Raw genomic sequence first — 15,436 nt, 5'->3', positions numbered from 1 at the left:
GAATAAGATTACATCCCTAATCAAATCAGCAGATAATTGACTCCTATGTCCCAACACCTCAGGATTCTTCAACTGACCGCAGAGTTCAAATCCCTTATGTTTCAGGCATCTCAGAACCTATTGGCAGAATTTTGAAGAAGTATCTTATTCCCACATATTTTCCCATCAACAAAATTTCTCATTTTTGCCATCTACAAAAGACAAACTGGCACCTCTATCATTGGCTGGTGTTTACCATGTGAATTCGGACAAACAGGCCGTTCTGTGGAAAAAAGAATGCAGGAACGTCAATATTATATCGAATACATGAAACCTCAAGTCTGGTCTAGCACAACATAGCATTGACACTAATCATAATATTCAGTGGGATAAAGCTTGTCTGTTCCACAGATGCAAGTTTAAATATGAACGCCTTTTTAAAGAAAGTTGTGAAGCCCTTTTTGCATCAACAGAATTTGAATCGAAATGATTCTCTCCCCCCCCCCCCCCCAAAAAAAAAAGTTTGGGAGATTCTTATCTTATGCAACCATCAATGAATAATTATCTTTAAAGAATTATTTAATATTATTTTAATTAATCTTTTGGCACGCGGCAACAATTTAATTGGTGATCCACCGACTGTTCTGTACTTTGTATTCCATTCCTTTAACTGTTTGTTCTACACTGATGATGTACTGTTACTTTCAGTATGAAATATTTGTATACCTTTAATTCATTAAAGTTATTACTGTTGGTTTTATACGTGTTAAGTGATTAATTATGTTTATTTTTCTTTTATTTCTTTCAAGAATAACATGTAGGAGGACTTTTCGTACTTAACTGATGAGGCTAATTGTCCTGAAGAGTTCAGGACAATTAGCCTCATCATGATTTGTAGCTTTTGTGGAATGAAAATTGAGTGATTAATATCTTTGGGTAGAAATCCAGTCTCGTATATCTTATTGCATAAATTTGTTAGAAATTTCAGTCCTCCTTCATCAAGAGCCCTCAACCATTCTGCCAAGATATTATCTATTCATGCAGCTGTATGTGGTTTTATTTTTCTGACAGCATTTTCAACTCCACAAAGTAAAATGGGTGGTCTTTCTAAATCATTCTGTTCAGGAATATTATTTCCTTGTTGCTTGTATAATTTTCTTGTGTATTCAATCCATCTTTCCATGATTTCTTTTTTATCCATTAGAATATGGTCTATAATGACACTTGCATGATTTACTGTATTTGTCTTGCTTGTCATTTCTCTGATCATTTTATACATTTCTCTGCTCCTGTACAGGGTGTTCGGGATAAATTTGACAGTTTCGTAAGGAAAAAGAAAATCTTCTTTGTATCTATTAAATTTAATGAATTGACAAAAAAACATTACAAGCAGAGTTAATTACAATACTATCAACAAGATTTACTCAAAATAACCACCATTAGCATCGATCACAGCTTCAATTCTGCTTCGGAACCTCGAACAAGCTGATGCTACAGTCTCTCTGGGAAGGGCCGCAAAAACTGTTTTAATTTTATCCATTAACTGGGCTTTTGTATTACTGGAAGTGCGATTGGTGTCTTTTTCAACTGCGCCCCATACAAAATAATCCATGGGGTTAAGGTCTGGGGAGTTTGGAGGCCAAACATTTGGACTGGTGAAGTCGTAGAAATTTTCAGACAACCATTTTTGACTTTTCCCAGAGGTGTGGCAAGGGGCCGAATCCTGCTGCCATACATACGGCCTACCATTGGCTACCCTTGTTATCCAGGGCTTGACTACAGTTAGCAACTCCACGAACAAAGCCCGAATTCCAATGCCAGGGTTCTTCAACACCTGTTCCTGCAGATTTGCGAGGAATTCTGCTGTACGAACGCAATCAGATCGTCTGCTAGGGATCTTTCTTCTTGCTACATCCTCGTAGTCACCATTGCAAGTCTCTAGTTCATGCCTGATTGTTTTTACTGTATTCAGGGAGCATTGGGCAGCAGTCGTAATATCCTTATTTTGATGGCGGGCACGAATCATCATGATACAAGTTATTCTCTTCCATGATTCAGGTGGGTTCCAGCTATCCATCCTTTCTGACATCTTGTATATGAATGAAGAAGGGTCCAAACTTTTAAATGAAGAGAAGTGTGTGTTAATACATGTAACTTACGGAAAAATATAATTAATTATAAATATGTCAAATTTATCCCGAACACCCTGTATTTTCTATCAAGGATTTCTATGTCTGTGCATTTATTCTTAATCCATTCCTCTTTGGCATTCCTGCATTCTTTTTTTATTTCTTTATTCATGCTTTTTTATTCAGGTTTGTTCTTTAACTTTTTTCTTTGTTCCATCAACTTTAATATTTTTTTCATTTATCAAGGTTTTTCCTTTTTAATTGTGGGAGTGTATTTTTGGCTGCTTTGTTGATGATATTCTTGAAAGTTTGCCAGTTCATGTTAATATCATCAATTGCTGTTCTATTTTCTGTGTAAGTTGTGGTGTCAGACTGCTTAAGGGAGTTTGTGATTTATTTTATAAAGCAGTCTAAGGGTCAAGGGGTGCTTAAGGATCAAAGCTATATAACTGAGAGGAGACCTCCACATAGCCTTCGAAGGAATGCAGAGAACCGACCAGGGCTTCTAACCTAATGTCCAATCCTCACCTTCTCATGGTGTACCCTGTTAGGTATCTACCTGGATACTGAACAGAGAAGGATGGGCTGGCAATTTGGGATTTAGATGACCAAATTGTATTCTTATTGGCGTAAATCAAAATTTCAAATGATGGTACAACATGACAGAATTTCATACCGGATGGGGCGTCGCCCATTTAAACAAGTCCCCGTTGTTTTCGCAAGGGAACCAGGGCAAACAGCGAAAAGTCAGCTACTGGAACAAATCCTTAAACTTACCCCAACTCAACATCATCAGAGTTGAAGATCAGTACTATCAATATAAGAAGCCTGAATGGCAAAGAAATGGAGCTAGCTGAGGAATTGGATAAGTACCAGATCGACATAATAGGGGTGACTGAAACAAAAAAAAAAAAAAGACAAAAACTGGTGAGATCTTTCTGAGCAATAAATACAAAATGTTATATTCAGGCAATGACAATCAAGGAAAAGGAGTAGCCATAATATTCAAGTATTCAACACTAAATAAGAGGCTAATCTTCTTGAATAGCAGACAGTCTCAAGTAGAGTAATGTGGGCAAATATGAGAATGGGGAACTGGACAACGAGACTTATTTGTGCCTATGGTCCCACAGAAGGTTCTACTAAGGTAGAGGTGGAAGAATTTTTTGAAGCTTTAGAAAAAGCAAAAGTTGATCCTTGTTAGGGATCTAAATTGAGTAGGAAATGATTGTCAGACATACAAAAAATATTTTTGGAAAATTTGGAGAAAAGAGCAAAGCTAATAATAACGCAAATACCTGTTGGATTTCTGCTCAGGACACGCACTGGTTATTACTAACACAATATTCCAACATGAAAATGTGCACAAATTCACATGGAGAGAAGAGGCAAGGAATAAGGAAAGTCTCATCGGCTATGTTACTGTTGATAGTGATGTTTTCCCGCTGGTGCAGGACACCGGAGTGTACAGAGGATTTGAAATTGGAAGTCTTGAGCAGGATAAAATTGAATTTCATATTGAAAAGAAGAACATGTAAGGAGAATAAAAGTTGAGCAGCTCTCAGATGTGAACTGTAGGCTAAAATATACAAATATTATTCAACAAAAAATGAAAGAGTTTAAGAGCAGGAACCAAACCTTGTAGATTCAGTGGCAAGCTCTGATGAAAACATTGATTCAGCCAGAGAGGCATGTGGTGAGGTTGTCTGCAAGGATAGAAAATCAGAACTCCATGGTGGACACAGGAAGTTAAAGAGGCAGTGAAGAAAAAGAAGAGCACCTATCAAATGTTCCTGGCAAATAAGTCAGCTTGTGCTCTTAGAGAACACAGACAAATGTAAGAAAGCTAAACACTGGGCAAAAGTCATGGGAAGCCTTCAGTAAGAACATAGAAAATAAATATCAAGAAAGTGGCAAGATATTTGGAGGCTGTTGAAGAAGCTCAGAAATGGAGGAAAGCGTGCCATAAAAGGAATTAGAGATGATAAAGGTGACATGAAAACAGGAGAAAAAGATATCCTTTCAAGTATGAAGTAATTACTTTGAAAAACTGTTAAATGAAACAAGCAGTGATGACAGGACCGTGGTTAAAAAAAAAAAAAAAAAAAAAAAAAAAAAACACTGCCCAGGCATGAAGTCAGCAATACATATCTTTACTTGAAGTAGAAAAAGCCATCAAAAGCCTGAAATGTGGAAAAGCAGCAGCAGTAGATGATATTCGACCAGAAATGCTCAAGTATGGAGGTATAAAAGTCATACAGTGGCTGCACTAACATAGTTCAAAAGGACGAATTCCAGTTGATTGGAGTGAAGCTCTCATAGTACCCATATATAAAAAAGGAAATAAAACTGAATGTGAGAATTATAGAGGCATTTCATTACTGAGTGTTCTTGGTAAGATATATGCAAGTATACTTGAGAAATGGTTGGGAAGGGTTGTGCAAGAGAAGCTTGGTGAAGAACAAGCTGGATTGAGCACAAATAGAGGCTGTCAGGATCGGATTTTCACTTTACGACAAATAGTTGAGAAAAAATTGGAATATAACAAAGATCTGTATTTAAGTTTTTTATATCTGGAAAAGGCATATATCAAGCAATACTTAGTCTTTATTTGAGTTGTAAGTGAGAAGTTAGAATTGAAGGAAATACCAGGAAGATGGTTTAATGTTAAAACTCGTGTCAGACAGGGATGTACATTATCCCCCTCTCTTATTCAGGGGATAATGTACATCCTTCATAATGGATCACATTATGAAGGAAACTGACATTAAACCTGATGTCAAAATTGGAGGCGTTATTCTCAGCTCTTTGCTTTATGCAGATGATGTTATACTTCTAAATAAATCTGTTACATGTCTGCAAGATTCCCTGACTAAATTGAATAGCTGTTGTAATAGATATGGTATGAAGGTCAGCATTAAAAAGACAAAGACAATGAAAATAGGCAGAAACATTGAAAATATCAACTGCATTGTGAATGGAGAACATATAGAACAAGTAAAACATTTCAGCTACTTAGGCATGATTTTTAGTGAAGATGGTAAGTTAAATATGGAAATAGACAACAGAATCAACAAAGCTGGTATGGTGGGAAGTCAACTGAACAGTGGCTGCCCACGAAGTTTTAAGTGGGGGTGCTGCCTATACAAAATTTTAAAAAAACATTCTTTTTTTCCTAATTAGTAACCAATTTATTAATAAATTGGTCACTGATTAGGAAAAAAAGAATGTTTTTTTTAAAATTATTTTGTATAGCTAGCACCCCACTTGAAACTTCACGGACCACCACTGCAACTAATAAATTTATATGGAATAAGAGAGAAATTAGCCAAAACACTAAATTAGCTGTATGCAAGACAGTTTTTATGCTAATTTTGACTTATGAATCTGAGAGCTGTGTTAGAAGTAAAATACTTGACCAAAGACTAGAGACCACAGATATGAGAGTACTGAGAAAGATTAGGGCCATGAACAGATGGCATCAATGGCAATATCATATTAAAAATTAGGATATTAGGAAAGAACTTGATATTGTCAGCATCCAGGAATGCATTAGCAGAGCTAATCTAAGGTGGTATGGTCACTTAAGCAGAATGGGAGAGGAAAAATTAGCAAAATAAGTGTTCTCTGCCAGGTTGGCAGGAAAAAGATCCAGAGGAAGACCAAGATATAGGTGGATTGATACAGTAAAAAGTGCCTTAGAAGACAGAAATATAAGCCCTGATAATATTGTCTTGACATTTAACAGACTGATTTGGAGGAGAATTGTAGATAGGAAGTTAGTAATGACGTAAATTTTTCCTGTAGTATCATATATATATATATATATATATATATATATATATATATATATATATATATATATATATATATACTTATCCTGATATATACTTACATGTATATATCAGGAATTTAATGATGACGATGAGCAGTCTTTAACTTCTTGATTATTAAGTCAGTCTGAATTCTAAGTTTCTCTTATAAATGGTTGGCTTGGTATCTTAAGTTTTATTTTGATTTTTGCAATCACTGGGTTGTGGTCCAATCCTATCTCTGCTCCAAGATATGTTTTTGTTTGTGTTATTGCATTTTGGAATCTTTTGCATATTTTTATATAGTCAATTTGGTTTCTATAGGTGTCCCCAGGGCTTTCCCATGTATATAGTCTTCTGGGTAGATGTTTAAATAGTGTGTTGGTAATTATTAGGTCATTGGTTTCACAGAATTATTATTATTATTTTAGGCAACTCCAGGAGTCCTTAGACTCATCGAGGGAGGCCCTAAACATCATGTCCACACAACTATGCGATTACATTCTCACAGTATCTATCATACCTTGCCTTGAACTCGTTCACTGTCATAGCACCCACAACAGACTCTGGCAGCTTATTCCACTCATTTACCACTCTAAAAGTAAAGAACCCAGCTCTAACACCCCTGCTAACCACACTCTTGCCCAGATTCCATAGGTGTCCCCTAGTTCTCCCACCACCAGTCCTGATCTCAAAAATATCCTCTGAATTAATCCTATAGAATCCCTTTAGCAATTTGAATGTCTCAATCATATCTCCCCTCCTCCGCCTATCAACTAGTTTCTGCAACCCACAAATCTTCAACCTGTTCTCATATGGTTCATTCCATAGACCTGTTATCATCTTAGTCGCTCGCCTCTGGATCCTCTCCACCTCCTCCCCATCAAGAAGGAACTGAGGTGACCAAATCTGGGCACAGTAGTCGAGATGAAGTCTTATCAAGGCTCGGTACAGAGGTACAATAACTTGCTTGTCTCTGCTCGTCAAGGTATTTTTCAACAACCAAGTGAGTTGATGAGCTGATTTAGCTACTTTTGCAATGTGCCCCCTAAACTTCATCTCCCTATCCACCAACATTCCCAAGTCCCTGGCCTCATCGATCTCTTGGAGTACAGTTCCACCAATATGGTATACTGCTGCTAATCTTTTCACCCCAAAATGCATAACCTTACATTTTGTCACATTAAATTGACATCCATTCTCCTTAGCCCAGAACTCCAATCTATCTAAGTCATCCTGCAAGACTTTGACATCTTCTGCATTCACTATTGCCCTACCCAACTTTGCATCATCAGCGAACAAATGAATTGTTCCACTTAGATCCTTCCCTATATCGTTAATGAACAGATTAAACAGCAGTGGTCCAAGAACAGAACCCTATGCACACCACTAGTCACAGGCCATCTTTTGGACTCTACTCCTGAATAAACTACTCTTTGATATCTCTCCATCAACCAGCCACCTATCCACCTCACCAACCCTATATCCATTCCCATATGTTGTAGTTTACGGATTAGTATTCCATGTGGTATCCTGTCAAGCACCTTTGCCAGGTCCAGCAGTATCACTGTAAACCCATTTCCCTTATCCAGTTCAGCCGTCACCTTGTTATAAAACTTGAGCAAGTTACTGAAGCATGATCTACCCTTCACAAAGCCATGCTGTCCCCTGTGCAGTATCTTGTTTTCATCAATCCATTCCTGTATTTTTCCCTTGACTACTTTCTCCAAGACCTTGACAACGACTCCTGATATGCTGATCGGTCGGTAATTTGCAACCGTAGTCTTGGATCCTCCTTTATGCAGTGAAACTATTTTCCTCTCTTTCCAGACCTGAGACTCAGATTAAACAACATGGTCAAGGGCACTGATAATTCTTTAGCCGCTTCACGCAAGACCCGTGCCGGTATACCATCCAATCCCACAGATGTGTTCACATTAAGGTTCTGTAATAGACTAGTCACCTCCACTTCATTCATCACTATTCCCGTATAAACTAATGGTTCCTTCATTTTTTCAATGTCACCACCTGGATGATATGCTTTTGCAAAGTGCGTGCTCAGTAACTCCACTATATCGACTGATTCAGTGACCTCCTTACCATCGTCATTCCTTAAAATCATTTTGCCATGTACAGTTTTTTTTCTTGCTTGCAGCATATTGAAAGAACTGTTTGGGATTCTCTTTTGCTTGCAAAGCTAGTTTCCTTTCATAATCCGCTTTTGCTTTTTTTACCACACTCGTTACCTTTCTGGCCTGCACTTTATACCGTTCGTGTGCCTGCAGGTCACCCCTTTCTTTAAATTCCCTCCACAGTTGTTTCTTTTTTTGCAGCTCAAGCTTAATGGTGTTATTCATCCATTTAACCCCTACTTGTTTTACTATTCGGACCCTAGGTATACAATCAGCCATAACCTCCTGTAAATGCTCCTTGACCACTTCCCATGCTCTATCGACGTCCAGCCCTTGCAGTTGTACATGCCATGGCACCGATCCAAGCAATCTCCTAAGCTTGTCATACTTGCCAGCACGGTAATTCCACATATACCCTGTCTTAATCGAAAATTCCACACCTTTAGCCACCTCCCAGGTCAAGACCTTATGATCACTCTTACCAATAGGTGGTAACATGGTCATATTCATTACAGTCAAATTCTCAGATGCTATTACCAGGTCAAGCACTCTCACACCCCTAGTATTTTCAATTACATGCTGTCTCAGTTAGTTATCCCTTAATAATTGAATAAAATCCTTTTCCTTCCTCACATGTGTCCTCTCCTCCTTCCAATCAATGTTACCATAGTTGAAATCCCCCATAATAATTACCCTCCTTCCACTCATTTCATCAATTTCCCTATGCATACTATCTCCACCATCTATTCTGTCACCTGGTCTATAGCAGTCTATAACCCAATTGTATATTTTATTCTGCCAGTCTCAATCTCACACCAAATAGCCTCAAATGAGCTCCTTTCACTATCCTGCGATACAACTTCAATTCTCCTTGGCTGCAGTTCATCAGCCATCATCAATGATACCCCTCCCCCCATTTTATTCTCTCTGTCCCTCCTAAACACACTATAACCTACACATTCTATCCCACTAACTATATCTTCTTCCGTCAGCCATGTTTCACTAATGCCAATAACCTGTGGCCAGGAAGAGCCAATCAAGGCCAAAAATTCTTCCTTCTTGTTCCTAATACTCCTGGCATTAGTATACATGAAATGCAGTGATCCCTGCATTTCATGTATACTAATATTGATACGTTATTCTAAATGACCCATTCCCATTTTTTGTCCTTAGTGCTGGCTCGGGTACATTATATACATTCTTACACTCATCTGTCTCACTGATGTCTGCATATCCATCTCCCCCCCCCCCCTTGGTAGTTCTAGTTTCCCTGGTTTTGCACATCCATTTTCACTTCATTCAGCAACACTCTTTCCAGTCTCCGCACACCAAGTCCATTCAAATGCAGGCCATCCATCTTGTATAAGTCCTTTCGCCCTTCAAACTCATTCCACACGTCCACGAATTCCGCATCACACTGTCTGCATAATGTCATTTGCGATTATGGCCCTCCTTCTAAACTCCTCTCTGTCAAACCACGGCAACAGACTAACCATTCTAACTCTGTCACTCTTTTCTTTCGCTACCTTTAACAATACTTTCAAGTCCTCTCTCATAAAAAATTTATCACCTTTCAATTCATTCATACACGCCACAATTATTAATTCTTTCACCCTCTGTTTTTGCACTCTAATACTCTCACTTACATCCTTAAATTTCGCACCCAGTAAGTACGATTTAGTTACACTGCCATCTATCACCCCTCTTAATAACGAGTCACCATACAACACTCTTTCCTTCATTTCAGAAACTCTCTCATTCTTACACTGTTTTTTTACGTTAGCCGAATCACTCTGGAAAGAGTTTTGCAGGTGCTCTAATTGCCGCTGCACATTTTGTATCACTGCGCACAACCTATTTATCTCACTTCCTACAAATAATTCCTCATTATTTTTATCATTTAAACCATTTTCTCTCTCTGTATGGTTGCTTTCACTCTTTCATAGATCACTGCTCTCATTGCCATCTTGTACATCGCAATTCTCTATCAAGCCACTATTTTCACTCACATTCTGGCTTTCTTCAACCATAACTATCTCACAACCTGACACATACTTCAACTGCTCACTTTGCTTACACTTCTGCACATTCTCCCACCACTATCACTTTCAATCCAAATTCCAGCCGCATTCGGGAATGCATACATCCCACACACACATCACATTGGACAAACTCTTTCACATTATAGTTTTTGAACAATGGCGTATTTTTGGACGCCATTATCTTACGTCGCATTGCCGCCATATTCAAATCTATGAAACGTAACGTTATATGCTAAATTAAATAACGGAATTCACACCAAAATCCCACAGACACAACAAGCTACCAAAATTAGGCAATATTATGTTATGATTTTAACCTATATTCTAATTTTTACTCAAAATTGTACTTAGCTTTCGGGAGCTCTCTGAAAATACAAGCATCCGTCTGGCCCTATAGCGGGCAATCTGCTAGAGGAATTGAATTGATGAATTGAATTAATCTTTCACCTCTTTTGTTTCTAGTTCCAAGCCCTTGGTTCCCCTTGCAATATGAGATATTTTCTGAGCCCACTTTTGCATTTAGATCACCCATCATTATTATAATAATATCATCTGACTTAGCACTAAAGATTGCAGTTTGGATGTCTTCATAAAATTGTTCCAACTCTTCATCTGGGTGGAATTGGGTTGGTGCATATGCTTGGATAATATACAAGTTGAATGGTTGTGCAGTTATTTTGGCTGTTATGATTCTCTCATTTATGGGCCAATAACCATGTAGAGATTTTGCAATTCTATTACTTAGGACAAGAGCTATTCCCTTAAGGTGTAAGTCACTGCCAGAGTAGATTATAGTGTGAATTTTTTCTTATTATTATTCCTATATCTGTCCCTTCATCACTTCTAATTCCTGGATTAAGTTGCTCACCTCATAGAGTGTTCTGATGTTCCATTTTTTTTTTTTTTAATGTTGAGCCCATACACAGGAAGTTGGTTGGTCAACCTACAGTACATTAGTACTGTGTATGGGTGGTGGGTTGGGAAAGGAGGAATTTGTTTACATTTGATTTGAATGACTTCAAATTGTATTCCACAGTGGGTGGGAGACTGTTCCACAGTGTAGCAGTTGCAGGGATGAAGGAAGAGGAAAAGAAACTTGTTCTGTTTGTTTCTAGGTGAACTGAAGGAATGTTGTGCAGCAGCTGTACGTGTTCTAATGAGTACTGAGTGGAGGAATTATTGATATTTCTGATGAGCATTTCCCATGGAAATATTTGTAGAATATATATACTGCAGAGACCATACGTCTGTGTGAAGGGGGGGGGGGTGGTAAGTGATGGATCATTGATAAGTCTAATTGCTCTCCTCTGTATTGAGTTGAGCATTTTGAGAGAGCTTTTTGGAGCTCCACCCCATATGTGAGAGCAGTATTCAATAGTCGGGCAGATTTGTGACCTGTATAATGTTAATAGCTGTTCGGGGGTGAAGTAACGTCTTGAGTGAAAGAGGAATCCTAGTTAGTTTGTTTTTTTTTATGTGAGGATGCAATATTTGAGATATGTTTATGCCAGGAGAGGTTTGATGTGAGGGTGATTCCAAGGAGTGAGATCTCAAACTGTCTGAAGATTTGGGTATCATTAAAAAGGATAGTGGGAAAAAATTGTTCTTTTTTTATGGGAAATAGTACAGAACTGGGTTTTATTGGCATTAAAATTTATGAGGTTATCTGAACCCCATTGGAGATCGGAGTTGAGAGTCGCAGTGGTTGATATTCTGTAGGTTGAGATGAGTTGTGTATGGTAATGCTCATTAAATGCAAGCGAAGAGTGTAGTGTGCTGTTGTCTGCAAAACTGTGTATTGGGTTGGAGGTCAATTGCAGTAGGTCATCGATATATAGTGGGAAGAAGGTTGGTGAGAGGACAGAACCTTGCGGGACCCCAGCATTAATTGAGTGGTGAGAGGATAGGGAGCCGTCCACCTACAGAAGCCCTGGGTCAGACCGAATGATGGTAGTTTGCCTAGTAGGCCTTTGTGCCAGACCCGGTCAAAGGCTTTGGAGATATCTAGTGTAACCACTTGAGAGTCGCCAAACCTCTCCATAGCCTTCGTCCAGAGATAGGTGACGTATGTGAGTAGATCTCCTGTTGATCGGCAGTGGTGGAATCTATACTGGTGGTCATTTATTTGGTGAGTGTCTTCAAGATGGTGTAGGAGTTGGGAATTGATGATTTTTTCCATTACCTTCGACAGGACTGAGGTAAGCGAGACAGGGTGGTAATTGGATGGCAGCAGTGACTTGTCACCCTTCTTGGGGGTGGGCTTAATATAGACCAATTTCCAGTTTGTGGGATAGATTCCAGTGGAGTAGGAGAGTATATATAGGTGACATAGGATAGGGGTCAGTTCTGGAGCGCAATCTTTCAGAACAATTGGGGGAATGCCATCGGGGCCAGGAGACTTTTTTGTGTCTAATTTGGACAATATTTTTCTGATCTCATCCTGACAATAAATACTATTTTCAAGAGATTGCTTCTGATTTTCAGACAAGGGACATCTGAGAATATCCTCCCCAGATGGTTTGGGATATCATCTTCATACACTACCTTAGTAGTTCTTGTCTTACAATTCCCGGTTTCAAGCTCTTCTTCCCTGTAGCTATGAGATCACGTCTCTGACTTCATATTGTGACACGGTGTGTTTCATGGTTGACAATGGATAAATACGTGGTGAGGCTCCAATCTCTTCCACGATAGCTGGCCACAAGTCCCTTAGATGTCAGGAGCATGCCCTAGATGTGCTGTATATCTTGTTGTCATGCCATTGATCAGTCAATATTGATTCTTCTGCCATCTTGGCCATTCCAGACTTTGTGCACATAAGGTTTGACATTCCCTATTTACAGCATTCTATTTTGCTGATGCCCTCACTTAGTTTAGCCTGCCAGCCGAGGCATTTTACCGGGGTGTCTGCTCGTGTGTACTACCAACTTCTTGGAGCCATAAGTGAGAGTTGAATATGTGAGGACCAGAGCCCAATACCCTGATCCTGAGATCAGCAGCTGACATCGATACTAAGGTGCTACCTCTCCATACACCTGTCTTATTATGCCACTATAAAAGACATTTATTTACAGTTCTGAATAGTGTTCAGTTTGGGCATAACACTAATTGTGCTTTTTCCACTTCCGAATCCACAGCAATAAGTCCAAAACAAAACATACTCTATTAGAAAAGAGATGGAAAAATTAAATATCTTATATACCACTACTATCCAACTCTTACAAAAATAAATAAATAAAAATCTGAGAAGTCTCAGCCTAAGTCCTGTAACAATAAAATGCTATATTAATTATAATAATTGATATTTTTCACCATAACGAAGTTCTTTGATCCTACAGGTTCTCTGTAGTGAAAGTCAGCTATAATTTGCTTCAGTCATAATCATTTGTATTATTACGTTTATTTTCAGATCAGGCAGAAAAATAGTTCCAATTTACAGGGTTTATGAAGATAACTTAGAAATGGAAGGAAGGAATGATTACAAAGTAAGTGTTAAAATTAATTTAGTATTAGCAAGAATAAATTATTACTATTATTACCATGGAATCATGAGACTCAGTTGGAAGATCTGCTTTAACCACCCAAACAACCATACAGATAAAATATCTCAAAAATATAAACTTCGTATCTAAATGTTATATTAACTTCATTTGACACTTTTCATTCATGCAAACACATCAAGGCCAATTTGATGGTTAAGCCCATAGTGTGTTATACCATTCTTTAAATTTTTCCCATGTATCCTCACCACCACTCCCTTTAGCAGCTTCCAGAGATGGCTCTCAAACTTACCTCCTCCTCTTGTTCTATCCTTAAAGAAATATCCAGTTTCCAGCTGTTGCAAACACCTCTCAACAGCCTATGACCAACCTCTGCAGTTTGAGGTTAGTCTCTTCTTATAGTCAGTGTTTAAAGGTCCTGATAACATTTTTGTTATTGTAATCTGTAATCACCACTCCATGTCCTGAGCAGAAATCCAACAGGTATTTGCCATTGTTATTTATTAGCTTTGCTCTTTTCTCCAAATTTTCCCAAAATATTTTTCTATGTCTGACAATCATTTCCTTCTCTGCTATTCAGATCCCCAACAAGGACTAACTTTTCCTTTTTCATTATGTCAGTTGCTTTAGTAGAGCCTTCTGTGGGACCATAGGCACAAATAAGTCTCATTGTCCAGTTCCCCATTCTGATATTTGCCAACATCACTCTGTTTGAGACTGCCTGCTATTCAAGAAGATTAGCCTCATATTTGGTGTTGAATATTATGGCTACTCCTTCTTTTCCTTGATTGTCATTGCCTGAATATAACATTTTGTATTTATTTAGTCTCTTTAGTCTTGACAAACCCAGAAATAATGTGGTATTAGATGCCTGGACTTCATCCTGTTGATATTTAGTGGAAAAAAACATGTCTAAAGATAATAGCTACTAATTAAATTTATTTAACTAATAAATTATTAAATCCATATTTTGCCTTGGTCACCAAGGCATCATGGGCACAAAGAAATACAACTAAGCATGTATATGCAGGCACATTAGTAGGAAGGCAAACTTGATGAGTATGAAATCAGGATCTGACAGCTCTAATTGGCACCCTCTGTGTGTACTGTGATGGAATCTTCCTGAAGGTATCACGATAAGTCTCCATCACCCCTAGAAGGTGGCACAATTAGAACAATAGGAATTTCTTCAGATTTGGCATATGTTAGAATTCTAGACACAATCTCTGGTTTATATCTGCTGCTGTAAAAGGATGGTTTGTTGCATTGTATTTGGTGATTCATATCCATGGTGTGATCTGCAACTCCAGAGCAGCTGTAGTGCGGATAATGGATGTAGTTTCTGCATTCCTCATGACAGATACTGGGAGCACCCAAAAATGCACAAACTAAGCACATCCATAGTGGACAGTATACTTCCCATCCCATTCATGTGCCATCTCCTATCCAGGAGGAAGTATACTTCCACCCAGTGGCTTAGCTGGGGTGGGGGGTTCACCCCAGGCGGCACTTTGAATTTTTGAAGTTGATTCTAAAATACAGTCTCGAACTGAGTTCCAAATAATGTAATACTGCTGCGAATTTTCCTCACAATTGCTGCTACGTGTGATAGTTTTTTTAAATAAAATTGATTAAGAATTACCTATATTACTATGAAATAGACTTCGCCAATGTCATAGATGATTTTGCTAGCAGAAAGCAAGAAAATCTTTATTTTTGTTTAATTTTATTTTATAAAATGTTTATTTTTGAAGTAAAACTTTAATTTCAACATTGTAGAATGTTGAAATTAAAGTTTTACTTCAAAAATAAACATAGTGTTTTAATTTATTTCCCTATACG

The 15,436-nt window shown here is 38.1% G+C and overlaps 1 protein-coding gene across 1 annotated transcript in view; it reads left to right on the top strand.

Annotated features, from left to right (window-relative positions):
• The window catches only part of Tif-IA (RNA polymerase I-specific transcription initiation factor RRN3 homolog Tif-IA), a 308,793-nt gene that overhangs the window by 285,422 nt on the left and 7,935 nt on the right, over positions 1-15,436 (top strand). Inside the window, exon 13 of the mRNA XM_090397940.1 lies at positions 13,504-13,579. Coding sequence (XP_090254066.1) covers positions 13,504-13,579 — 76 coding nt within the window. The remainder of the gene's footprint in view (positions 1-13,503; positions 13,580-15,436) is intronic.

This window comes from Typopeltis vanoorti, chromosome 9 (assembly GCF_054136105.1).
Source record: "Typopeltis vanoorti isolate ZY-2024b chromosome 9, IOZ_Tvanoo_1.0, whole genome shotgun sequence".
Lineage (NCBI taxonomy): Eukaryota > Metazoa > Arthropoda > Arachnida > Uropygi > Thelyphonidae > Typopeltis > Typopeltis vanoorti.
This window is presented reverse-complemented; position numbering and strand designations above follow the sequence as displayed.